The 24,863-nt window shown below is 39.6% G+C and overlaps 1 protein-coding gene across 9 annotated transcripts in view; it reads right to left on the bottom strand.

Annotated features, from left to right (window-relative positions):
- SMARCA4 (SWI/SNF related, matrix associated, actin dependent regulator of chromatin, subfamily a, member 4) overlaps positions 1 to 24,863 on the bottom strand; it is a 100,512-nt gene that overhangs the window by 12,990 nt on the left and 62,659 nt on the right. For 3 of the 9 annotated variants that reach the window (XM_044670106.1, XM_044670115.1, XM_044670174.1), the window contains exons 16-29: positions 23,514 to 23,580; positions 22,074 to 22,184; positions 18,910 to 19,152; positions 16,180 to 16,293; positions 14,685 to 14,792; positions 13,686 to 13,772; positions 13,024 to 13,070; positions 11,421 to 11,587; positions 9,818 to 9,981; positions 8,099 to 8,326; positions 7,748 to 7,843; positions 7,388 to 7,465; positions 5,938 to 6,165; positions 3,570 to 3,823 (exon numbers count right to left, since the gene is read on the bottom strand). In XM_044670106.1, the coding sequence (XP_044526041.1) occupies positions 3,570 to 3,823; positions 5,938 to 6,165; positions 7,388 to 7,465; positions 7,748 to 7,843; positions 8,099 to 8,326; positions 9,818 to 9,981; positions 11,421 to 11,587; positions 13,024 to 13,070; positions 13,686 to 13,772; positions 14,685 to 14,792; positions 16,180 to 16,293; positions 18,910 to 19,152; positions 22,074 to 22,184; positions 23,514 to 23,580 (1,992 nt within the window). Of the gene's footprint in view, positions 1 to 3,569; positions 3,831 to 5,937; positions 6,166 to 7,387; positions 7,466 to 7,747; positions 7,844 to 8,098; positions 8,327 to 9,817; positions 9,982 to 11,420; positions 11,588 to 13,023; positions 13,071 to 13,685; positions 13,773 to 14,684; positions 14,793 to 16,179; positions 16,294 to 18,909; positions 19,153 to 22,073; positions 22,185 to 23,513; positions 23,581 to 24,863 lie in introns of all 9 variants that reach the window. The other 6 variants (XM_044670164.1, XM_044670132.1, XM_044670140.1 and 3 more) reach the window with 3 other exon arrangements.

Here is a 24,863-nt window from a genome sequence, read left to right as displayed (position 1 = left end):
CATCTTTATCTCAAACTTTAGTCCTGCAACTCTAACTTGATGGCCCAAAGTTATCTGTCGCAAACTCAATCTGTGTCCAAAATGGGGCATATTATCCTTTCTCCCAAGATGTCTCATCTCTCCATCATGGTTCCTTCAATTTCTGTGTTCACATGATCACAATCAAGAATTCAAGAACTTAGCAATTCTTGGCTGGATAATGACAGATAAGCCTTCTAATTGGTTTCTCCGCTGCGAGCCTCTCCCCTCTTTAATTTATGCCAAAATTGATATTCTTAAAGTAAGGTCTGACCATGGCACACCATGGCTCACTCAACTTCAGGGACTTTTTTTTGCTTGAAGATGAAGTGTTAAAAAATCTTAGCCTTCTGACTCTATGGCTAACTCAGGGGGGTTGCTGTTCCAATCCAATCCCATCCCCACCCCTGCCAAATTTCTGACATGCTCATCTCTTGACTCATAAAATTCCTTGGCTCAAGGGTCACTTTTCCCAGGAAGCTTTTGCTAATCACCCCAATTTTAATGACTTCCCTACCACATATGTATATGTGTATGAACAAGCTTTTTTAAACTTGTGCACATTTTCATACTCTACTTGATGGGTTCCTTGAAGGTAGAAGCTTTTTTTTCTTTTTGTATTTCTAGCCCCTAATATGTGCTTAATCAATGCTGGTGAATAAATAGCTTATGTATTAAGGGGTGTGTTCCTTCCCTTGGCACAGTATAGATTGTATGCCTCCTGTGCCTTCTCCCATGGAGGAGCTCCATAATGGTCTGGACCATATTGCATTCTGTGGACACCAGTATAGCACTGAGCTTGTCTGTGTCTTTTCATTCAAAGAGCTCTCACCTTCCTTCTCTCCTAATCATTAAGTTCTATTTTGAACACGATTTACAATAATAACTTTTATGCCAGTTCTTAAGCCTTGGTCATCATCCTACTTATGTCCACCCTAGGTCTGCCTTTTCAAGGAAACTGAAGCTCAGAGAAGACAATATTGGCCTCTGAATCAATACCTTTAAGCTCTCAGAGCACACTATTCCCACCACCCTAAGGAAGCCTCCATTAACACACATTCTTCGGGGTCATTATTATTTTGAAGTGCACATCCCACCAGTTAGTGTCCCAGGGCCCCAGAGCACATGTGGGTATCACATTAAGTGTTCTGCCAATTAAAATAGTGGATAATGGGGAAAATGACAAGAAGAACCCAACACATCCAAGAATGATCTTGAATGATAAGGATTAAATAGATTAGCTTGATCATCAAAGGGGATGTGTGTGTGTGAGAGAATCCTCACAGGTGGAGAGGTGAGCTGTTACATGGGGCTTCCCTGGCCCAGGGAAGATTGTTCCTGTTACATAATCACAGACTCTCAGAGATGGCTGAGATCTCAAGTTCTAGTCTAATATATCCTGGAACAGGAGTCTCCTTTACAGCTTCCCTGACAAGTGGTCATCCAGCTTCCTCTTGAAGAACTTTTGTGAGAAACTTGGCAGGAAACTCATTCCACTTATGGTTGCTACTAACTGCTGGGAAGTTTTCCTGTATACTGAGCCAAAATTTGCTTCTTGGCAACATTCCCTATTACTCTTAGTTCTGTTCTCTGTTCTCTGTTCATCCTGTCATTCTTGTTCTGACAATGAACTGAAAAACTTAGCCAGGAATAATTACTATGAATACAGGGAAATTACATTTAGAGGCTATCTGCTCTAACAACCCACTCCATTCTCCTAAAGATACTGCTCTGGGGTTACCTCTTTCTGAAGGAACCTGATGACTGCCCTGAGGCTACCAGTTATATTTTACTCTTTGTTCTGACTGAATGATAAACATGCCAAACATAAACATAGGAGAACTTTGTCTTTGATCAAGAATGGAGCCCATTTAAACTTTCTCCGTGTGTTACTTTTTCTCCCATATGGTTCCATAGGTATTTGATATTTGAAAGAAGCCTACAGCCTGAGCCTTTGCCCTTTCCCAGAAAGAGCTATGACAATAGGTATGGCAAGGGAGCATAAGAATTGGTGAGGGTTCCCTATCTTTCTCCTTGTTCCTTTCTCAAGGAGAGATCTACGTCTAAATTAAAACTCTTGTCACACTTACTAGTGCTGTGACCCATACCAAATCACTTCAACTCTTTAAGCCTTAGTTTACTTCTCTTTAAAGCGGGGTTAATATTTATGTTGTTGAATTGACAAGAAAGTGCTCTGTAAATATCTTAAAGCCCTGAAGAAATGTACATTATTATTATTAGGTTTTACCAAGTTTAAGTGTTGAGTGATATGTGAGAAGGCAGCCTGGACTTTCCCTCTAATAACATTCTGTAAGGCTAAATGGAGTACAATAAAATTAGACCTCTGCAAGCTTTCTTCTCATACTAGATTTTACTGAATCTGTAAAAAATTACAAGATAAAGATAAACCCAATTGAGAATTTATCAAATGATATTTTGTTTCAATAGGGTAGCATGAACCACAGATTAAGTTTACAATATGTATCCCATAGTTGTACATCAAATCTAGCCAAAGGAAAGTGACAGAAAATAAAATGCTAACCAGCTAAGATCAAATAGGAGAACTTTGTCTTTGATCAAGAATGGAGCCCATTTAAACTTTCTCCGTGTGTTACTTTTTTTTTTTTAAACCGTTAACTTCTGTGTATTGGCTCCTAGGTGGAAGAGTGGTAAGGGTGGGCAAAGGGGGTCAAGTGACTTGCCCAGGGTCACACAGCTGGGAAGTGTCTGAGGCCGGATTTGAACCTAGGACCTCCCATTTCTAGGCCTGACTCTCAACCCACTGAACTACCCAGCTGCCCCCTGTGTGTGTTACTTTTTAATTTTAAAGTTGGTATTTATTGATACTAATCTCTTTTAGGTCTATTCCTTTCATCTCTTTTTCTGACACCTTTCTAACTCCCTTACCTGTATTTGGGGGCTTTTAAGTGGTGCTCAATATTTCTGAAAAAAACATTTCCCTTGGAAGCCCTTGTGCTTGGTAAAACAAGTCAAACTGGGCTAATGTATGTAAAATAAGAATTATTCCCTCCCATGTCTGTATTTTGCAGAATCTTAAGCCCCTCCAAACGTAGATAGTCGTACCTTCTCTAGTGCAAAGATGCTTCAAATGAAAATCCAAGGTACACACCACACCACCCTGAAGACAATTCAATGTAATGGGCCTCAAACTAGGGGGACCTGTAATCACTTAGGGAGAAAACAAAATTGAAAGGCTGAAGCTATTTAGTGAATCAAAGCCTAATCTGGGACTTCTCACAAAGTTGGCACAGAGTAGTAAACAAAAGGGAAAAGCTCGCCACCAGTGGGCAACCAGATATGAGTAAGCAGGTGTCCAGCAAACAGGTCTGTCCAAAGCTACAACATTTAGAATCTGTGAGCCTGTAGATTTTTTTTTTTTTAAGTAACACCAAGGAGGCACATAGAAAATGTCAGTTAACCAAATTTTCCTGAGTGTCTGTGAACCCCACTAGGCTCAGGCTGTATATCATTCTTGTATTTATAGCCCAGTCACAGAGTGAAGGGGCTACTCTGTCCCTTCCTTCACTTACCTGTCTTTGTATTTGATCACAGCATCCACAATCTTCTTCATTTTTTTGGTGAGGTTTGGTGGGTTTGGGGAGAGCTTTTCAGCAGGGGGTCTGCCACGTTTCTTTTGCTTTTTGCTATCATCATCCTTGTCACGGCTGCGAGTACTGGTTGTTGGTGTTGAAGAGCCAGCATCACTGTCCCTTTTGCGTTTCCGAGATGACTTCTTCTGTCGGACTTCTTCCTCGATTTCCTCCAATGTACCTTCCTCTATGGCCTTCAAGGTCAGTGGTAGTAAAACAGAACAACCACCATCCAGATTATTTAGGGAGAGGAATAAAACAGAAATAGCAATTCATTCATACACAAAGCTAAGGGAAGGGAGGGCAAGCTTCATGCGATACATCCCAAATCTGTCATCAAGCCAGCTCAGTTCACTTGCTGTGCCATCTAAACACTGCTACGCTTGCTCTTTTTAATTTAATGAGAACTACAAGTGAAAACACCAAGTTCGTGTCAGCTTTGCTCTTTGGGCAATTTTACCCTTGAAGGAGAAAGAACCCTGGACTAGTAAGAGTCAAGAGGCTGACTTAATAAACTCAGTCAGCTCTTTAGGTCTGAGTTTTCCTACTGACAAAATGGGTGGGGGGGGTGGGGGTGTTGGACTAGGTTAATTCTAAGACTCTAAAATATCTCTCCATTAATTAAATTGCCCAGGAGGATAGGGTCTTCATGGCTCTCTAGCAGAGGCTTTTCCCTGAGGCAGTATTATGAGGCAGTCTCCTTGTTAGGAGTTGAATTTGTGTTTCTAGCTTTGCTATTCCATCCAATAAAGCTACTGAACTGGTGCAAGCAACAGATTCTTCAGTCCTGTCTCCTGGAAACTGGTTTCTCGTTGCAATGACTTTCATTATGACTGTAAGCCTCTCAAGCTCCAATGCTACTGAGGCTGCTTCACATTTTTATCTTACATCCTAAACTAAAAGGCTTGTTTAAAACCTTTTCTCCATTTCAAATCTCTTGCAAGCTATAAATCTGAGTACACACACTTCTGGGCACTCTGTGAAATCTAAAGTAAACAAACTTGCTTTACAGGCTGATAGAGGAAAGCCTCAGTCAATAATACTGAGAAATGAATGAAACTCAGCAAGGGCATATGGCCTGTGGGATAGGTGGGGCCAGTTCTCTCATTACATGATCATATCAGCTCCTCCCCTTGCTCCCTGGAAACCAAACTGAATCCGTGTCAAAAGCATATATTGGTATCCTCTGGTTTCTTTTGGGGGAGGGACAATATTTGGTCAGAAATCAACATGTGAAACCACACTCTGTTAGCTCTTGGGTCTTAACATTTAAATACAATTTATCAACTGAAAGAAATGAGAGAAGGCTATACTATGTCCAGGGAAGATCCTGACTAATGTCCATACACTGAGACATCTTTGGGGTTTTTACATCCCCTTCACTCTCCCTTCCCTAATGAGTCATTCCTTTTAACAAAGAATAAAAGGAAAAGCAGTTCAGTATAATTAGCTGACACAGTAACTGAATCTGAGCATATAGGCAATTCTACACCCAGAATAACCCAATTTTGTAAAGAAGGGAAAGAACAATGTTTCCTAATCGCTTTGGATCATAAGACTTAAGAGCTGGAAGGAATGGTAGAGGCCACCAAATCTAACCTCTTCTCTAATAGATATCATAATATCATCATAATATAACTGTGGCTCAGAGAAATTAAAATAATTTTCCTAGGAAGCATTTTAGGCAGAACTCAATCTCAAATCTTTCTGACTCCAAGCCCACTGAAAAGAAAAGCATTAGAATCCAGCTTTTAGGTCTCCCTACTTAAGGGACAGACTTTTAATTTTTTAATTCATTGGTTTATTTTTAAAGCACAATAAACTGTCACATAGGAGGCATTGTAATATCAAAAAGGTAATATTCTGAATTAAAAGGACAGAGGCAAGATAAATTTGTCAGTTTTTCATTACTGTCCAGCTGAGAAGATACTCTTGATTCAAATGACTGATTTCCTAGGCAGAAACATACTTGGACAAACTCATACTTTTTTACATGCTCAGAGGATGTTAGCCAACACAAATCAAGGTGGAGCTCATGGGGAATATTATGGTTCAAGGGAACCCAATTCTCTTGCAGCAGAATTAACCTGCATTAACTTGTCCTTCTTAAGCCTCTTTGATATTGAAATAAAAATAAATTTGAATTTACTGTAACTCAGTCAGATTTCAAATCAAATTCTCACACTGAATTTCTAAATTCTGGTAACCCAATGGGCAGGAGACTAGTTCTCAGCAATGACTAAGGTCCCCAGGATACTAACAAGGGTAGTCTGAAAAAAAATCATTGCAGAATGAAGCCATCACCTACAGTATATACCTTGAGCCACTGCTTCTCGGTCAGTGAGTCGCTGTAGTCGACTTCTTTCCGGTGGCGGGAGCCGCGCCCAAACATCTTTTCTTCCTCCTCTTCACAGGTCAGCCTCTCAACTTCAGCATCATCTTTAATGATCCAAGATGGAAGCTCATCTTCTTCCATCAGGCGTGGCTTTCTTTTGGGGTTTCGAGCTTCCTCTCGTCTACGATCCAAATCCATGCGCTAGGAACAGTGAAAGGAAATCAGGGGCCCATGGGAAAATCAGGAGCCATTTTTAAGGGGGTCACTGACTACCAGAAAATCCTTGAGTGAGAGTGAAATCAAGTCTCAATATGCACCATAATTGATACGTAAGTCGTGCATTTAGCTGGAGACACTTTCCATAAGCACTACAGGAGAAACTACAGTTCATAAAGTTAACACTGTCCTCATTCCAGCATGGAACACTGTCAGATCTTGTAGTAAATCATAGTTCTGATTTTTCAGGTGCAGATGTTGTTGGGCAGTCTTACTCTAATGCACTATCATATTGCTATTTTCTAGAATGGGCTTCTGGCTCACTCCCTGGATGCCAGGGCATAAAACTTCCTTGAAGGAAGAAATCATGTTTTTCCATGACCCATGTCAACAAGGTGGCACAGCTGTGCTTAGAAGTGATATTTAGCTCTAGTTAAGGTCATGCAGTCACTATTTCCATTCTGAGGGACTTATTTTGAAAAAGAATGTTATCCACCTTCAAAGAAAGAACAGTTGGGAGTCAGAATGCAGATGAAAGCATACAATTTTTCCACTTGTTTATTTGGGTTTTTGGTTTTATATGATTATTAACTTGTAAAAATGAACAATATGGAAATGTTTTGCATGAAAATATATGTATAACCCAGATCAAATTGCTTCCCAACTCTGGGAAGGGGGAGGACAGGACAATTTGGATCATATAACTTCAAAAATTGTACATGGAAATTTATTATTACATGTGTTGGTAATTAAAAAATAAAATGAAACCCACAACTATTGAGGCAATAAACAAAAGGAATTTAATAATCTCTTCATATCCATTAGCCTCTGATGGACTGAACTCTCCAAATGCCATTCAAGAATAGCAAGTCAACCCATGGCAGTGAAGACCATAGTTACTGCTCTTATCACATAGATGCCAACAGGAATAAAAATTCTGTGCCACCTCTCAGATATATATTCTTTGTTAGGAAAGATGAGGCTCATTCTCCAATCAAATTTTGGGATCTAGTTAGTAATATTAATATTTTACTATAAACGATGTTTTGAAAACATTCTCATAGATGCATACAAACTATTAAAAGCATCCCTTTAATATTCATATTTTTGGTCTGTCTCTCTTTCTCTGAGCTTTTGTTTTTGTCTATACATTCCCTGTGGTCCTCTCTATACACTGTAACCCTCAATCCCAGCCTTAGGTGCTTACCATGAAAAGATCAAATTCCTCCTCATGTCGGGCAATCATCTGATTAACGGTTTCATCATCTGGAACTTCATCTTCTTCCTACAAGATTTTAAATACTTAATTCCACTGTGGAGATTCTAAAAGGAGCTGAAGTGATTGGAATTTCAACACCGACAGTCTTTACCACCTGACAGCTATTCGGTGGTCCATGGGAAATGAGGTGGAGGTCTCAGTCCAGTTTCCAGTGGACAAGCATCCACATGGCAACAGAAAGCACACACATACACACACACATACATCGTCAGATCTGGCCCTTTACTGGCCACCTCAGCACAGAAGCCAAGGATTGAATGGGCATGGAGACTGAACTACCCCTCTCACCTTTAGAGGTGGTTCCTCCAAGTCGGGGTTGAGGCACATTGGCGGAGGGGCAGTGTGGGCGAAGCTTGCACTGCCGCTGCCCGTGCTGTGTCTGCTCTGTGGATAAATAGAGGACTTCAGTCTCCAGGGCTGTCAATCCGGCATCTTTCACCAGCACTAAAAGTCACTTTAAAGAAAAGCAAGTACTCATCCTCTTTCCTTTCAGCCCACACTCCCTTTATTCCAGGGATGTAAAAAACATAAGAGAGAAAAAAAAAGAAAAAAAAAAAAAAAAAGAAAAAAGGAAAGGCATCCATGCATTCACCATTCACACTGGGAAAGAGAGAGGGCAGGTTCAGCCTGGACTCTTACCTCATCCTGTTCCTCATGCTCTAGGATTGCCTGGAGGAAAGCTCTTCTCTCATGGCTGGAGGATTTCTGGTCAAACATACCAGCCTGGATCACTTTCTGATCAACATTTAGCTTGTATTTGGCGGCAGCCAAGATTTTTTCTTCCACACTATTGACTGTGCAAAGACGGAGGACCCGTACCTCATTCTGCTGCCCAATTCGATGGGCACGGTCCTGTGCTTGCAGGTCCTAGAAGAGGAAATCATTTGCTTGTCATTTCAATTAGAATTTCTCTAGGGGGAAAAAAAATAAGTTCTACAGTTATCACTCAGAAGGATGAGCTTTGGTGAAAAGACATGCCTGGCATTCCCTGTCTGATATCCCTCCAAAGTTAAAACATGGAGCTGACTAAAAAGCTTCTGTTAGTAGAGGTGGTTACACCTTGAGAGAAAGAAAGAAGCTCAATTAAAGGACAGTTTTGCCAATGTTTTATCTTTTTTATTTTTATTTTTAACCCTTACCTTCCATCTTGAAGTCAATACTGTATACTGGCTCCAAGGCAGAAGAGTGGTAAGGGTAAGCAATGAGGGTTAAGTGATTTGCCCAGGGTCACACATCTAGGAAGTGTCTGAGGCCAGATTTGAACCTAGGACCTTCCATCTCTAGGTCTGGCTCTCAATCCACTCACTGAGCTACCCAGCTGCCCCCTTGCTGATGTTTTTAAGTAGAGTAACTGAGAAAATCAGTTCATCTTTCCACAAATCATGACTGATTGAAGCTGTTGAGGCCAAGACCATCACTACCACTCTGGAGGAGGCCCTGGAAGGAGGATATACCTACCACTTTAGTTTTCCTTCAAAAGCTTTCACCTTCCTTGGGATTCAAAGGTTATGGGAAGGAAGCTCAACTTTTACTACTTCATCCTTGGAAAGCTATGTTTTTTCACCACATATATTCTCTTCAATGGCTGCCTCATAAATACAACAAAAGCAACAAACATTTCTTAAGTGCGTGGCCCAATGCTAGGTACACCTTTAGTACAACTAAGAGCATTATAGTACATGGCCCAGAAGAATTACTTGCTTAATCTGTCTCTGGGTCATAGCTGGGCCTACAAGTATGAACAAAGTGAATAGAGGCAAGTAATAGTGGGTGACTAGGTTTGATGAAGGGTGTAGCACTTAAGTTGCCACAAGAAGGGACACATAGCTTTGCATTATATGTCCTTGGTAGGAAATATGGAAGAACAAGCCCATAGCTTTTTTTCTTTAGTTAAATAAGTTAATAATCTCTTATTTCATTGCTCACTTTGTGCAGAATGAGAGCCTGAGAAAGGCACCTGTTTCAGGTGGAAAGAGAGAAGCAAAATGACTTCCATTTCAGACTCTGCACCCCAATGCCCTTTGAATGAATTATCCTTTGGTTTACCTGTAAATATTGATAATATATGCCTGTGCTTTTCTATAATCAGTATAAGCAGGGATCTCAAGAAGCCATCCAACTTGGCTACTTGTCTCTTAAATGAGTTCACGTTTACACTCTTGAAGGAGGGGTTTTAATCATCTCTAGAGACGGAGATTCATGGTTTAACCACTATGAATAAATGAGATGGAAGGAAATTGCTATTAAAACTCAAGATGAAAGCATGACTGTATCCCCTTTCTCATAAAGGGTGGACAGTTTTTCTTTGCTTTTAGAATCTATCAAGAGTCCCTTCACTTAGCTTCAGTTTTATTTTACCTGGTGAGGGTTCCAGTCACTGTCAAAAATTATCACAGTGTCTGCAGACTGGAGGTTCAGCCCAAGACCCCCGGCCCGAGTGCTCAGGAGAAAAATGAAATACTCAGAGCCTGGTTCATTGAAAGTTTTCAACAACATACCACGGTCTTCAGCTTTTGTGGTTCCTGATGGGTAGCAAAGAAGGAAAGATTAGGAGATTTTTGATATCCGTAAGTTAAGCGTCTAAATAAAATGACCAATCCAGAAATGAATAAATACCTTACCAAGCTTCATATGTATTTTGTAGTTTTTTAATAACAAATCTCCCAATATAGCCATAGAGGTTATTTTTAATCTAAGTAAACATTTGCTTAAAGAGGTATGCACAATGCGTGAAGATTAAACTCTTTTGAATTCAGTTTATAGCATGAATTCACTTTATTTTTATTTTGAATATTTTCCCATAGTTACATGTTTCATGTTCTTTCCCTCTCCCCCATATCACCCTAAGCCAATGCACAATTCCACTGGGTTTTACATGTATCACTGATTAAGACCTAATTCCATATTATTGATAGTTGGGACTACAGTTATTATTTATTCACTTTATTTTTCAACATGTTTTTCAAAAAACAAAAAAGTCCAAAATAAATGTCTTTTAAATGGTTGGGCAAGAGGGTGACTGGAAATACTTCCCCCAATGCTCAGTGGTAGTGGAAACTGTGGGGATGTTAATATGTGAGACATATTAAATGATATGCAAGACTGACCCTCCACCTCGATCAAAAGGGATTCAAATATGGGTCCTATTAAAGAAGGTATCAGTGATCAGGCCACCTCAGTGTCAGATGTGAATGGAGTATTACTATTAAATGACCTGAGAAATAAAGGCAGGTAACCTAGGCTGTGGAGTCCTATGTTATTACTGAGGCAACATCTTGCTTTGCAAAGAGAAACATTTCTAAGGATAAGAATACAAAAATCATGTTTCTCTAGTTTCACTGAATAGCTACCTACCTGCTTTCTAGTAATCCTCTTGGACAGAAAGGAAAAGCTGTGATGCAGGTTTCGCTTAACTAAGTAATGGCCACAGATATTTTGTTTCTTATACTCATGAGGAAGTAAATTGACTATATTGTGAGAATAGAAGGGAGCTTTAGGAAAAATTCCAAGATAATTTCAAGTCATCAAATGAAAACTCAACACTTTCTGCCAACTTTCTGCATGTAACAGAACAGCCAGGATCCCTAATTACCAACTGAGTGTGGGCTCACTCACCAAACATGGCAAACATGAACAGGTCTTATTAGGAAAATAAGCCAGTGGGCATTTCATTTCCACTATGGCTAAAGTATCCGATAGGAAGGCAGCACAATACTGGGAGAGAGCTAGCTCCCCAGGTCTCAAATATGTTTCTAATAACAGACTGAGGCCATGTCAAACTCTCATAAACTAGTTTCACCATCTGTAAAGTGTAGAAATCATGCATTGAAGCCTTTGCTTCCTTCACAGGGTTCAGTAAGGATTAATGAGGAAGCAAAGATGCTTTCAGTAATTCAGTGAAAGGAATCATTAAATTATAAGGCGCTTTTCAAATACATAATAAATTCTCTGTTAAACTCACCATCAAGTCTGAGGTATTTAAAACCACGATATGCAAAGTAATCTTCCATAATGGTCATGAGGGAGGTCATTTGGCAAAAAAGCAGTACTTTATGGTTGGTTGCTCGGAGCTTGGGAAGAATTCGATCTAGGAGTTCAAATTTTCCAGAGGCTCGGTATAAATCAAGGCTGGTGTGCAAAAGACCAAAAAACACATGAGATATGAAAAAAGAGGATGCTGAAAAGGAGGGCAATTCTTATGACTTCATGCTTATTTTAATGCTGGAGGGGTGGCAAGTAATTTAAGGGTGAGGGAAAAAAGACCCACATGTACAAGGACATTTAAAGGAACTTTTCATGTGGTGGTAAAGAACTGGAAACAAAGTGGGTAGCTATCAACTGGGGAATGCCGAAACAAATTATGCAATGTAATTTTACCGTGCCAAAAAAAGAGGAAGACTATTACATAATCATATATACGTACATACAGACTTTTATGAAGTGACACAGTAAAATGAACAAAACTAAGAAAATAATTTATATAATGATCAGAGTAATGAGGGGAGAAGTAATTTTGACTTCAAATATTTGATAATAAAAGGTTCTTCCCTCCTCTTGGCAGAGAGGTAATGGACTAAAGGTACAGAATCAGATATACTTTTTCAAATATGGCCAATGTATTAATTTGAGTATACATAATTGAGGGCTGAAATATCCAGAATTGTCACATGCTTGAGTATATACAATTATTACAGGACAGAGCTACTCAGGGTCTACTGGTAGATGTAAAAAATAGTATGAAAACATTTTAAATAATGAATAGAAAAATGCAAGAGAAGGATACAAATAGTATAATTTTGCTACCATCTTGTTAAAAAGTTAACACACACACATGCATATATATGTGTATGCACACATACAAATAAAAAAATCTATAACAAGTTAAGTTTATTACACAATACTCTTCTCTGTTCTTCTTGGTATCATAAAATGTTTTTGTTGATGGTTGTTAAGTTCGTTATTAAGTGGTGATGCATGAATGTAATAGAATATTACTCAGCTCCAAGAAATATGAACAATTTTAACATGAAGTAAGCAGAGCAAAAAATACATTCAATGACACCAATGTAAATGGAGAAAAACAAACAACAAAAATACAGTGATTTGTGTAATTATAATTAGGACCTAACTTGGCCCCAGAGATGAGAAAATGTACTTCTATCCCTTCTTTGGGATAGTAGGAGACTATGGGTATGGAATACTGCATATCCTGTCAGACTTGGGAGACGTTTGGTTGAGCTGTTTTCCCCCCTCCCTTTCTTTTTTATTCTATTATAACAGAGGCTTGTAAGACAGAGGAAGAATATATCAGAAGGATATATACAGAAATAAAAGTGAGAGGGAAAATAAAAGATGTTAATAAAAAGAATTAAAATGTATATGTAGTAGTTGGTTACACAGAGGATAGTGTCCAAATCAGAGTTTAAAGGAAAATCATGTATATTTTTGTTATAATACATTAAGGTTGGAACTTTTGAATCAAAGGTACATTATAAAGACCAAGTGAATGAGGACCATCTCCATCTGGATCACTCAAAACAGGAAATCCAGAGTGCTGTTCTTACCCTTGGACAATGCCTCCAGTAAATCCCAAGTGCTCAGAAAATGACTCCTGTGAACAAAACAGGACAACTATTAATGTCCAACAAAGATGAAGATACTTTAAACCAGTCGTGTTAAATTTAAATAAGAAATGGATCCTCCCGGACCCAGAATTTATTTAGAAAACCACAAATTAATGTTATGCTGCATTGTATTTTTATGCTGTTAAACATTTCCCAATTATGTTTCAATCTGATAGGCCTTCACTCATTCTGGAATATCCAGCCCCAAGTCTGATATCTATACTCTACTTTACAATCCATAACTCTTCCTGGAATGTGAAAGCCCGGAGATTGGTTATTTAATCAAAGTTTTCCAATTGTGAAAAATAACAGTCTCTTTGACAACCCTAAATGGCAAATAGCATAAAAGTGAACAGGACTTGGTGGCTTTTGTATTTTTAATGGTACTCATGTTTCTATGTGAAAAGATAAAAAGATACTTTTGGGCAATGAAGGAATAGCTATTTGTTTGCACCAATGAACACCCAGTTTGACTTTATGAGATCATGAAGACCCAGATATCGACTTCTCTGAATCAATCCTCAATACCAAGAAAAAAGCTTTTCTAAACTGGAAAGAGGAGTGAGATCCCTGTACCCAGGCCTCCTTGGTGCATGCCTTACCTCTATGTGCTGGAACATGTAAGGATGGTTACAGATTTTTCTTAGCTGCATGATAGTGTTCATCAGGGTCTTGGTGCCACCCTTGCCCTAAGAAAACAGAAAATTTCTCCAGTCAGAACTTCCATCCAAGCAAGAGGACCTGCTTGGAGAGAATCCTGGGAAATTAACCCACAGACCCTCCTAATTGATAGCTACTTGATTCACTCTGAATTCCAAAGCATTACAAAAGGTCATTTTCCCCTTTGCCATGGAGAAAAAAATGCTCCCACAAACTCTCCATGATAAGGATTTAAGGATCTGAGCAAGTGAGGAGATATTATATCCCAATTCTGAAAGGTAGGCTGGCAAGATGAGGGAGGTCCATACAACTTATCAAAAAGCAGGAAAAAAATGAGTGAGAAAACACTCAAGCTCAAATTAATGTTCTTGAGGAGAGTAGATCAGGACTGTGTTTAGGTGGTAAACTATGTTCAAACACAGGACTAGCACATGATGGAGATGACTATTAAATGCAAAGTTCATGGACTGAATCATGCCAGTCATTATAATGATTCGTTTTAAAATGCTCAGTGGCGGGGCAGCTGGGTAGTTCAGTGGATTGAGGCTCAGGCCTAGAAACAGGAGGTCCTAGGTTCAAATCTGGCCTCAGACACTTCCTGGCTGTGTGACCCTAGGCAAGTCACTTGACCCCCATTGCCCACCCTTACCACTCTTCCACCTAGGAGCCAATACACAGAAGGTTAAGGGTTTAAAAAAAATAAAATAAAATAAAATGCTCAGTGGATAACTAGTTTAATGCACTCTGAGCAAAGCCAAACCAAACGAAGCAATAGTTAAAATGCCAGGAAATCTGTGTTAAAGTGCCAATGACACTAACTTCCAAATAAAATCAAAAGCAAGCAGAGAATGAATCCATATCAACTTTTAGGCTCTGGAGGCTTTATAAAGCCCTGGGAAAGAGAGGAAGGGACTAAGAGAGGATGAGTGTTTGTGCCAGACCTTCTTGTCCTTCTCTGAGCCATCTGTCAGGAGCACACCCTTGGCTTGCATGTGTCGATAGAGGACTCGTTGCAGTGCAGACATATCACACTTGATCACATACTCTACCTGGAAAGCCAAAAGAGACACTACTAATGAAGAGCAGATCTTTGATAAGCCAGCACGGCCTAAATGTTCAGTAGGAGGTGCCTACCAGCCCCCTTTTTGTAGCAGGACATGGTGAAGAAGGCAGGTGGATAAAAATGTAGAATGAAGCAGAGGTCTAGCTGATGGGTAGGAGACCCTTGGCTTGCCATCAATAAGTCCTGTTTTCTAGAAGGGTCCTCTTAAGGAATTTAATTAAAATTTAATTACTAAGGACTTACTATGTAGCAGAAACCATGGTAGCTGCTTGGGAAATAGTGCTAAAAAATGATAGTCCCTGATCTTAAAGAACTTATAATTCCACGGGATTGTGGGGGTTGGGATGGGGTCCAAATAGCTAGGGAGCTGATATTCACCTGTAAATATAAGATAAAATATGACAGGAGCAAAGGAAACATCTGGGCTAGAAATGTTAGAAAATGGGGAGGGGGTTATTACTTTTAGGCATGTATGGTAGGGAGGAAGAAGTGAACCAGAGTAGCACATGAACTGAGCCTTGAAGGAATCAATAAAAAATTAATGTCTTTATAAAATGGCTACTATTTGGCCAGGTACTGTGATAAGATTCTGGGGATAATTAAAGAAGCTTATTTATAATCTATTGGGGGGAAAAATACACACACACACACACACACACACACACACCCCTAAGTAAATACAAAACAAATGGGGGGTGGGGCGGGGCAATCATTAGAATAGTGAGGGAGATGAGGAAAAGTTGGTGTAGGAGGCAGCCCTTAACTGAGTTTCGGAGGGGGCTAAGGATTCTAAGAGGTAGAAGAGAAGATGGAGCTAAGGATTTAAAAAAGCAGAGATGAGGAAGGAGAATAGCATGTTCTAGATTCTAATTCATACACTAAGGAATGGAGGTAGGAGAAACCTGGAGGACACTGGAGAAGAGCAAACAGTTCATTCTTAAGATAGTATGTGAACCAAAACTAGAAAGGTGGGTCTGAGATCAACTGAGAGAGCTCAAGGGTCAGTATATGGCAATGGGGAAAGTACGATGGTCAGGTTTATGCTTCAAGCATTTTGACAATGGTGGGCAGGATTAAATTTATTTTTTAATTAAATTAAAAATTTTGTTTTAGAATTTTTTTAAGAGTTAAAAAAGGAAGAACTTAGTAATACGGTGACCAATAAGAAGGTTACTTCACTTGTCCAAGAGAGAAGTGACGAGGGCCCAAACAAGAGGCTATGTGAATAGAAAGAAAGATCAATGTGAGGGATTGTAATAACTGGAGTTGCTGACTGATTGTTTAAGGCAAGGGAAGAGACAAGCAGACAGGTAGGGGCTCAAGGCAGACATGAACACTGTTGGTTCAAAATACCCGAAGACACCTATACAAACCTTTTCAGGTAACTGGGCTTCAACTTCTTTCTTTAACCGTCTGAGCAGGAAAGGACGTAGCACTTTGTGTAAACGGCGGATAATAAGAATAGTTTCTTCTTCATTCAGGTCTACCTATTTTTCACCAAAGACACAAGACAAACAAAACCATTATCTCTTGAGCAAATAGGAAATCTTATTTGCTAAAATGCAAACACAGAAGTCAATAAGCAATTATTAAGCATATTCTACATGTCAGGCCCTTTACTAGATGCTGGGGATAAAAAAATGTAGGCATCCAGGCTTATTAATTTTGATATTATTTTAGGAGCACTCAAAAAGCTGACTCTTAAGATTAGTTTCTATAACCTTGAGTTAAACTAAAACTCAACCTAGCCAAATTCCTAGCCCTTCCCTGAGATTACACTAATTAATAATTAGAAAACTAATCAGTTATCTCAGTCTCCTTATTTTATCAATAATAATCAATTAACATATGTATCAAGCAAACTTGATCCATATGGATTCCTGATCTAGGCATTAGCTACATCTATTGTTTTGGTTCCAGCAGTTTGTATCTCCTGATGATTATCTCATAATGTTAATGTATCAGACCACTTATCTAACTATCATTTCCCCTTCCCCCAATACCATTGTAACCCCAATAAAAATACCATGTTGGTTAAGGGTTAAGCTTTTCACCATCAGAGTATCATTCCAGTAAAGCTCTTAACCACCAGAGCTCTGGACCATAAATATCTTCACCATCAGAGCTAACCCACTGTCTGACTACTTCATGCTGGAACTTTCTTTGTCTTTGTGTCTTTATTCTCGCCTTATGCTCTCCTTCCCTGAGACTTCAACTTGTAACCCATTTTTCTTTCAGTCCCTGGTTCTCCTTTCTGAGTGTTTTACCCATTAAGAACTTATATGCAGCTGCTGGTCAGCCGCAAAAAAAAAACAAAAAGGAAAAATTTTGTCTTCATGGAATTTACTTTGTATAGGAGCATGAATAGAAAGGGAGCTAACTGAAGGAGACTATTCTGACAGAGGTGAGCAGGGAAGCACATCTCAAGTAGGAGGCAGACATAAACCAAACAAGGGTATGGAGATGGACAATGGAATGCTATGTGGGAGGAACAGCAAGAAGGCCAGTCAGGCTAATTGGAGAGCAGGGTTGAAACAAAGCTGTGAAGGGACTTTATCTGCCAACAGAGGGGGTCTCCTTCTGAGCCAAGAGGTAACAGGGGCCCTTGGAAAATCCTAAGCACTGCAGTGACGTGGCCAGATCTCTGCTTTAAGCTTTTTACTCTAGCAGCTATATGCAGATGGATGGAAGAAGGGAAGGCCTGGAAACAGGAGGACCAATTACAAAGCTATAGACAAGAAGTGGAGAAGGGAATGGATTTAAGGAATGTTATTATAGAAGTGGAAATCAATAAGACTCAACAACTGACTGGAGATGTGGGGTGAGGGAGAAGGAGGAGCTGCTGAGTCCAAGGTTGTGATCCTGTATGACTGAAAGGATGATAGTACGCTTGAAGTAGGTTTAATCTGAAAGAAAGTTGGATTTTAGGGGGAAAAGAGAAGTTCTGCTTTAGACACATTGAGTTTAAGGTGCCTATGGGACTGGAAATCAGAAGAGAGACTAGAATAGGATATGAAGACCTGGGAATCAGCTACATGACACAAGAACCCACAAGAGCTGATAAGGTTGCCAAAGAGAGTAGAGTGAGAAGAAAAGAATATTTAGATCAGAAGCTTTGGATTGCCCAAAGAAAAAGGTAATATTTATTCAGTGGTCATATAGAAACTCATAGCTGCTCATCCTTCAAAACTACTAACCGAATAGGGGGGCAGCTAGGTGGCTTAGTGGACTGAGAGTCAGGCTTAGAGGCAGGAGGTTCTAGGTTCAAATGTGACCCCAGGCACATTTTAGCTGTGTGTCCCCCGGCAAGTCACTTAACTTCCATTGCGTAGCCCCATACCACTTTTCTATCTTGAATGGAACGTAAAGATTAAAACAACAAAAACATATTGCCTGAAGAAAAATAATCCATCACTGAAGGCAGAAAAGTGTTCAACAAGTCAGGGGGGTGAATTGGGCTGAAATTCTGCCTACATCACTGATTACTTTATGACCATGGACAAATCATTTAACTTTTCTAAGTGTAATGTTTCTTAGCTATAAAATGGATATAGTACCTACTTCAGAGAATTGTGAAGATCAGATGAAGTAATGTATATGATGCAATTGATAAAACAAAGTACTGTACAAATGTTAGCCACTGTTATCAACATAGAATGTGAATTCACCTCTTCAAGCACTCATAATAAAGCACTTCTTCATACTCTTTGAGGCAGCTAGCACAGAGTGAATCCTTAAGGCAGGAAACTATGGTTGTATAAAGCCTGGCAAGTTACTTTGCATCTCAGAAGTTGGGGGATATCAATTGATATTTACCATATGGAAAGTCAAGAGTTTCAACAGTATTAGGAAAATAAATTTCTCCCTGTGGAGCCCTTGGCAGGTTTTGTCCCAGCCCACACTTGGAGAACCGTTGTCCTATATTTGACTGCCTATGCTATCAAGCTCTACTCTGCACATCCAGGAATTTTATCAACTTTTTAATACAATAAACTGTCTTCTTTCTCAGAAGCTTCTGTTATGTGTCTCAAGAAACCTGCAGTTTACATTTTCTCTCTTTAGAACCTCTGAAGAGTTCCTGACTCCAGCTTAGGCACACTTACCTTCTCTCCTGTCATGGCAAAGGGAGCATTGAACCACTGCTCAAAGGTGCTGCAGCTCTTGAAAATGGTGGGGAGGAGGAAGTTGAGCAGTGCCCACAGCTCAGGCAGCTTGTTCTGCAGAGGTGTCCCCGTCAAGAGCAGACGGCGGGGAGCTACATAATGTGTGTTTAGGACCTGTGTTAGCTTACAATGGTGATTCTTCATCCTGTGACCTTCATCTACAATCATGTACTTCCAACGAATCTGCAGATGAGATGGCACACCAGTTTAGGGAAAGGGAACTGACTGATGGGAAGTTTGGGGAGAGTTTTATCTTGCAGATGCAAGTGAACTCCTTCTATGCTCAATCTTATACAAATGTAACCAATTCCTAGAGGAATACAGAGATGTGGTGTGGCAGTGGGTAAAGGGGAAGGAGGTTTCCAGTCCACTATAGCAAACATACATTAAGTGCCTACAATGTGTATAGCCCTGTTCTAGCTATTGAGGATGCAGATTCAAGACAAAACCTCTTGTTGACTGTATAAGAGGATGGCATGTTGAGAAAAGTGTCAAAGATAACCTCAAGACTGTGAAAATGTGAGACAGGTCAGGGTCAGTGGTAGTATCACAGATAGAAACATCTGTTAAGTCAGTTGGAATGTTTCTATCTGTGGTACTATAGTGGACTGGAAACCTCCTTCCCCTTTACCCACTGCCACACCACATCTCTAGTTATAGGCCTTATGGGTCTTCTCATTTCCATTCTTCCCCTGCACTCAAAACTTCTCTGCAAATTGCTGTCACAACAATTTCGGATGTATAGATTTGATGTCATACATATGAACAAAAATCTTAAGTAGTACCTATGGCCCACTAGTAGCTTTCTCCCTCTGAATACACTTCTGTTCATCTCACTGGTGAAACTCTGGCCTGAAACAATACTTCATGAGGGAATCAATCCAAACTCACTTCATTGCCATGAATACTTCTTACTCTTTGGACCTGGTTCAACACTCCCCTGCACCCCCGAGGCATCCTCCCCATTAAAATGAAGGCTCCTTGAAGGCTTTCTTGCTTAAATCCCCCCAATTCATCCGGCATTTAGCAGAGGTACATAATAAGCATTTATGCTTTCTCTCTCTCCTCCTTCTTACTTACCTACCTACCTATCCAGGTACCTCTTCTTCTTGGCCTTAACACTCCCAACTTTTCTAGCCATATCTCTTTTGTATGACTCCCTGCCATATATGCTATACTTCGATTCAACTCAATAAACAAGGAGACACAAACACAGAAATCACTGTTTACAGACCAGGTTACTTTCTACTACTTGAACCAACATGAGATTCTCTTTGCATGTACCATAGGCCAATAATATACTACCCAGAATTCCTTTTTTACCAACCTTAATCACCCCATAAAACCCAACTTAAATACTACCTTACTGTTTGTTGTAGACTGGGGCCACAGTTTATCTGCATTTGGTATCTCTCCCAGAATACTGCACAGTGCGCTGTACACAGCTGGTGCGTAATAACTACGTGCTGTATACTCAGGGCTAGCCATACAGATTATGAGATCACCTACACAGGGGTTTGAGGGCACCAAGATTCCACTATGTCCTTTGTTTTTCTCACACACCATCTTACCCAGAAGACACAGGAAGTAAAACTCATCATCAAAATTTTATTCCTTTGAATATGGTGCCAGAGTAACATTTACAACCATCATCATTCAGAAGAAACAGGTGATTTCTCTGTGATCTACAGGGTGTTCAATATTCTGACATACACTGTACCTTTTGACAATTTAATAGATGACATTTGAGAACTTTTGTAGCCAAAAAAAGTTCACTATCCAGTTGCCTGTTTGGTGAGGAGAAAAGACTTCACATTCAGAGTGGATAAAAATCATCCTACCCTGATTCTGTCATTGAAATGGGTCTATTTTGATTTCTCTGATTCAAGATATTAATATTTAGAATTAGGGGTAGAAGGAACCTTAGGAACCATCTATTCTAATCCCTTACTCTATAGCAGGGTTTATGAGAATAAATTCTAATACTTTAAGATATGGAAGAGTAAAGTCCCCAGGGTTGAAGCAGTCTCACGTGAAGGATGGGTATCTTCTTTCACCACACTACTAGTCCAGATGAGTAACCACAAATATTTCCCAGAGTATTCAGTAATCACATTACTTTCTTTGGTGAGAGGAAGGAGAGACGCCGAGAGGAAAACTAAAACCATCAATTCTAATTATGACTCACATTTCTAGAATGTCTTCAGGTTTAGAGAACACTTGTCCCTTAACATCCTGGGGAGGTCAAATATCCTCCTCTTATAACTGAGCATTTCAGGGTTATTACCGTGCTGCCGCCTTTGATCTGGGCACAATTTTACTGAGTATTTGCTTGGGATTCCAGAAGAACATCTGGATACAGCCTAAAAGATCACAGTACTAGATCTACAACTAGGAGGACCTCAGAAATCATCTAATCTGGGAGAACCCAAGAGCTGGGAGGTCCTGGGTTCAAATCTGACCTCAACACTACCAAGCTGTGTGACCCTAGGCAAGTCACTTAATTCCCCATTGCCTAGCCCTTACCACTCTTCTTCCTTGGAACAAGTATACAGTATTGATTCTAAAACAGAAGGTAAGGGTTTTAAAAAAAGTATCTAGTCTAACTTCTTTATTTTAAAATTAGGAAATTAAAGGATAACTACCAAGCCAGTGATCATTCTATGGTCCCATTAGAGAACACTGGGAGAAAGTACGCAGAGTAAAGAAAGTTTCTTCAACTAAAAGAATCAGCTGGGTAGGTCCAACTCCCCCAGCTTCTGTTTTTGTCCTTATGTGTCATAATACAAGAGGACAGAATAACAGCCAGGAAAGAGTCTTGAAATCTGAGCTCTAATCATACTTTTGGCTGCTTGCTTCTTATGTGGCCCTAACAATACTAATATTTCTCTTTTGCAAAGCAGTTACTATGCTTATGACCTGAGTAAAGTATGCATTAAAAGAATTGCACAGGAAGTACCTGGGAATAAGATAGAATGCTCAGCACCTTTAAAGTTTTATCAGTTATTTCATTACCATCCATAGACAGCCTAGGCCTGCTGTGGAAGGAACACAGTGACAAAGCTTTCTTGTACTTTCCTATTTGATTAGGGACAAAATCTTACCTTGGCAAGAATGTGCTTATCTTTTATAATATATTCATACGTAGTTAGCAAGACATTGAATTTTCCACTCCGAAGCTGAGGTACAAAAGCTCGTCTTGCTGCTGGAGAGCCCTGGGGAAAAGAAAGCAGCAGTTCTTTATTCAAGGTGGGGAGGATGGAACAGCACAGAAAGGGAGTGGGGGGGGGGGGGGTAACTCTAACAAAAAGGAACTAAGGTGTAGACTGCACTGTTTTGATGAAGAATATGGCACAAGGGGCAGCTGGGTGGCTCAGTGGATTGAGAGCCAAGTCTAGAGACGGGAGGTCCTAGGTTCAAATCTGGCCTCAGCCCCTTCCCAGCTGTGTGACCCTGGGCAAGTCACTTGACCCCCGTTGCCTATCCTTATACCATTCTTCTGCCTTGGAGCCAATATACAGTATTGACTCCAAAATGGAAGGTAAGGGTTTAAAAAAAAAAAAAAAAAAAAGAATGGCATAGTCTCTCAAGTATACATTTGTTGGAGCACACATGACTTTGAAAGGAGAAACTCTACCAAGTACTATAATTCACTGAATAACTTCCCTCCTGCTTAGGCCTCCCATACAAGCTGGTTCAGGGCCAGAGCTTGGGGCCAATGCCCCTACTCCAGGAAGTCTTTGGTCATTTGAAAAAAATAGCTTGAAATGTTGGTGAAATCCGGACCAGTGATCTTGGGTATGTCAAAAATAACTGTAAATGTGGAAGGCCATAAAGGGAGTGCAATGATTCCAGAAATGTTTCCATTTTGCTTCCTCCTCAGAATCATAAAATTTAGATCCATCAGGAAGAAGCCTTAATTATCACATCATTCAATCCCCTCATTTTGAAGAGAAGGAAACTCTGGTACAAAGGGTGAGTAGTTTCCTCAAGGTCAAAGAGAATGAAGGTTGTGGAGCATCTGATGCCAAATCTAGGGTTCCTTCCACCAGACCCTGCTTCTAACTGAATACTGACTTGTTACTCCTTTGCCTTAAAGTATTTTGTAAGCAAGGAGAACATTTTTTAAAATTAATTTTATTTTTATCATATTCTTTATTTTTGTGAGTAGTCTTATAAAACCAAAACTCCAAAACTCATAAACTCAAATAAACAACTAAAAAATCATATGCTTTGATCTGCATCTGACTCTAATAGGTTAGTTCTCTCTCTCTTTCTCTGAGGATAGCATTCTTTTTCTTTGTTCTAAGTCCTTTGGAATTATCCTAGATCCTTGTATTGCTGAGAGTAGCTAAGTTTATCACAGTTGATCAATCCACAATATTGCTGTAACTGGGTATAATGTTTTCTTGGTTCACCTTATTTCACTCTGCATCAGTCCGTGAAGGTCTTTTCCAGCTCTTTCTGAAATTATCCTGTTCATCATTCCTTATAGCACAATAATATTGCAAAGAGAACTTTTGAAGGAAAAAGCTGTAACTTACCTTGTAGGAGACCTTCACCACAGAAGGAGCCCACTTATCAAATTCATATGCCCAATTTGACAGAGTTCTAGGAATAAAAAAAGGGGAAAGAATTATCAAATCACATTTCTCTAAATAATCAAAAGCTATGAAGTATTCATGAGCAGTGTGTTGAGAATTGTATTAGGTGCTATGAGGACAAAAGTATAATAGAGGTAGGTATTACTATTTCCAAGGAGATCAAAGTCCAGCTAGAGAGAGGCACAGCTAACAGATACCAAACAATAGCAAGAAAAATTCATGACAGGAGATAGTTAAGTGCTGGACTGTAACAGAAGAATTTAAAAGAGACAGAGAAGAATAAAGGTGGGATTAGTGAAGAAATGGTTCCCAAGAAGAGATGGATTTGAACAGCATGTTACTAGAGATATTAGGGCAAGTAAGAAAGAAGTTACAGTTTTGAATGAATATGGCATGCTTACAGTTTGTGAGTTGACTGTCCTAATTCTCCTGCAAGAAGAGATGATCAAGCTAGACTTGCTTGACAGAGGGACTTAAGACTTGCTTCTTCCTGGCAGCAGTTCTCAGGATGAATTGGAATGATCAAAGCTTAAGGTAAGGGTTTGTACAGTAGATCAGGTGTGAAGTGATACTTTACTTTGTGTGCCTGGACTACAATGGTGAGGGCAAATAAATCATAGACAAGATGGGCTTTGTCAGAAGAAACTGACATGGCTTAGTAACTGATGGAATACTAAGAAAGACAAAAAGGGATAAGGCAAGGATGACAAGTTTTCATACTGGTGACTGGGGGTATGTTAGGAAAGAATGCAGGTTTTGGAAAACATAAGTTTATTACTGGATCTACCTGGTTTTTCCTTCTACCTCATCTCCCAAGAACAGCAAATTAATTAAACACACAGCACACCCTGTCCTGCTACCTCCTGCAACCTATTTATCTCATGCATGGCTGCATCACCTCAAGGACCTTTCCATCTGATTTGCTTATGAAAACTTCTACATGTGATCTCCTTTGAGAACGGATTATTTTGCATATCTATTTGTATCTTCAGCATTTAGCATAATACTTTGCACACAGTAAACACTTAATAAATGCTTTTATTTTTCATTCATTCACTCTTAACCCCTCCTCCCCCTCAGTCCTTAGTTTACCTTCTGTTGTACCCAATTCTCTTCTAACAAAAGTTTGTATCTGGATAGTACCTTTAAAGTTTCCAAAAACCTTCCTCAAAATAATCCTTTGAAGTAAGTGGTAGTAAGAATTATCATCTCCATTTTGCAGTTAGGAAAACTGGGGAAGTTAAACAATTTGCCAAAGGTCACACAGCTAGTAAATATCAGAGGCTTAAC

This window comes from Gracilinanus agilis, chromosome 1 (genome assembly GCF_016433145.1).
Source record: "Gracilinanus agilis isolate LMUSP501 chromosome 1, AgileGrace, whole genome shotgun sequence".
In the NCBI taxonomy this organism is placed as follows: domain Eukaryota; kingdom Metazoa; phylum Chordata; class Mammalia; order Didelphimorphia; family Didelphidae; genus Gracilinanus; species Gracilinanus agilis.
Note: the sequence above shows the minus strand (reverse complement) of the source record. Positions and strands in the feature narration are given on the sequence as shown.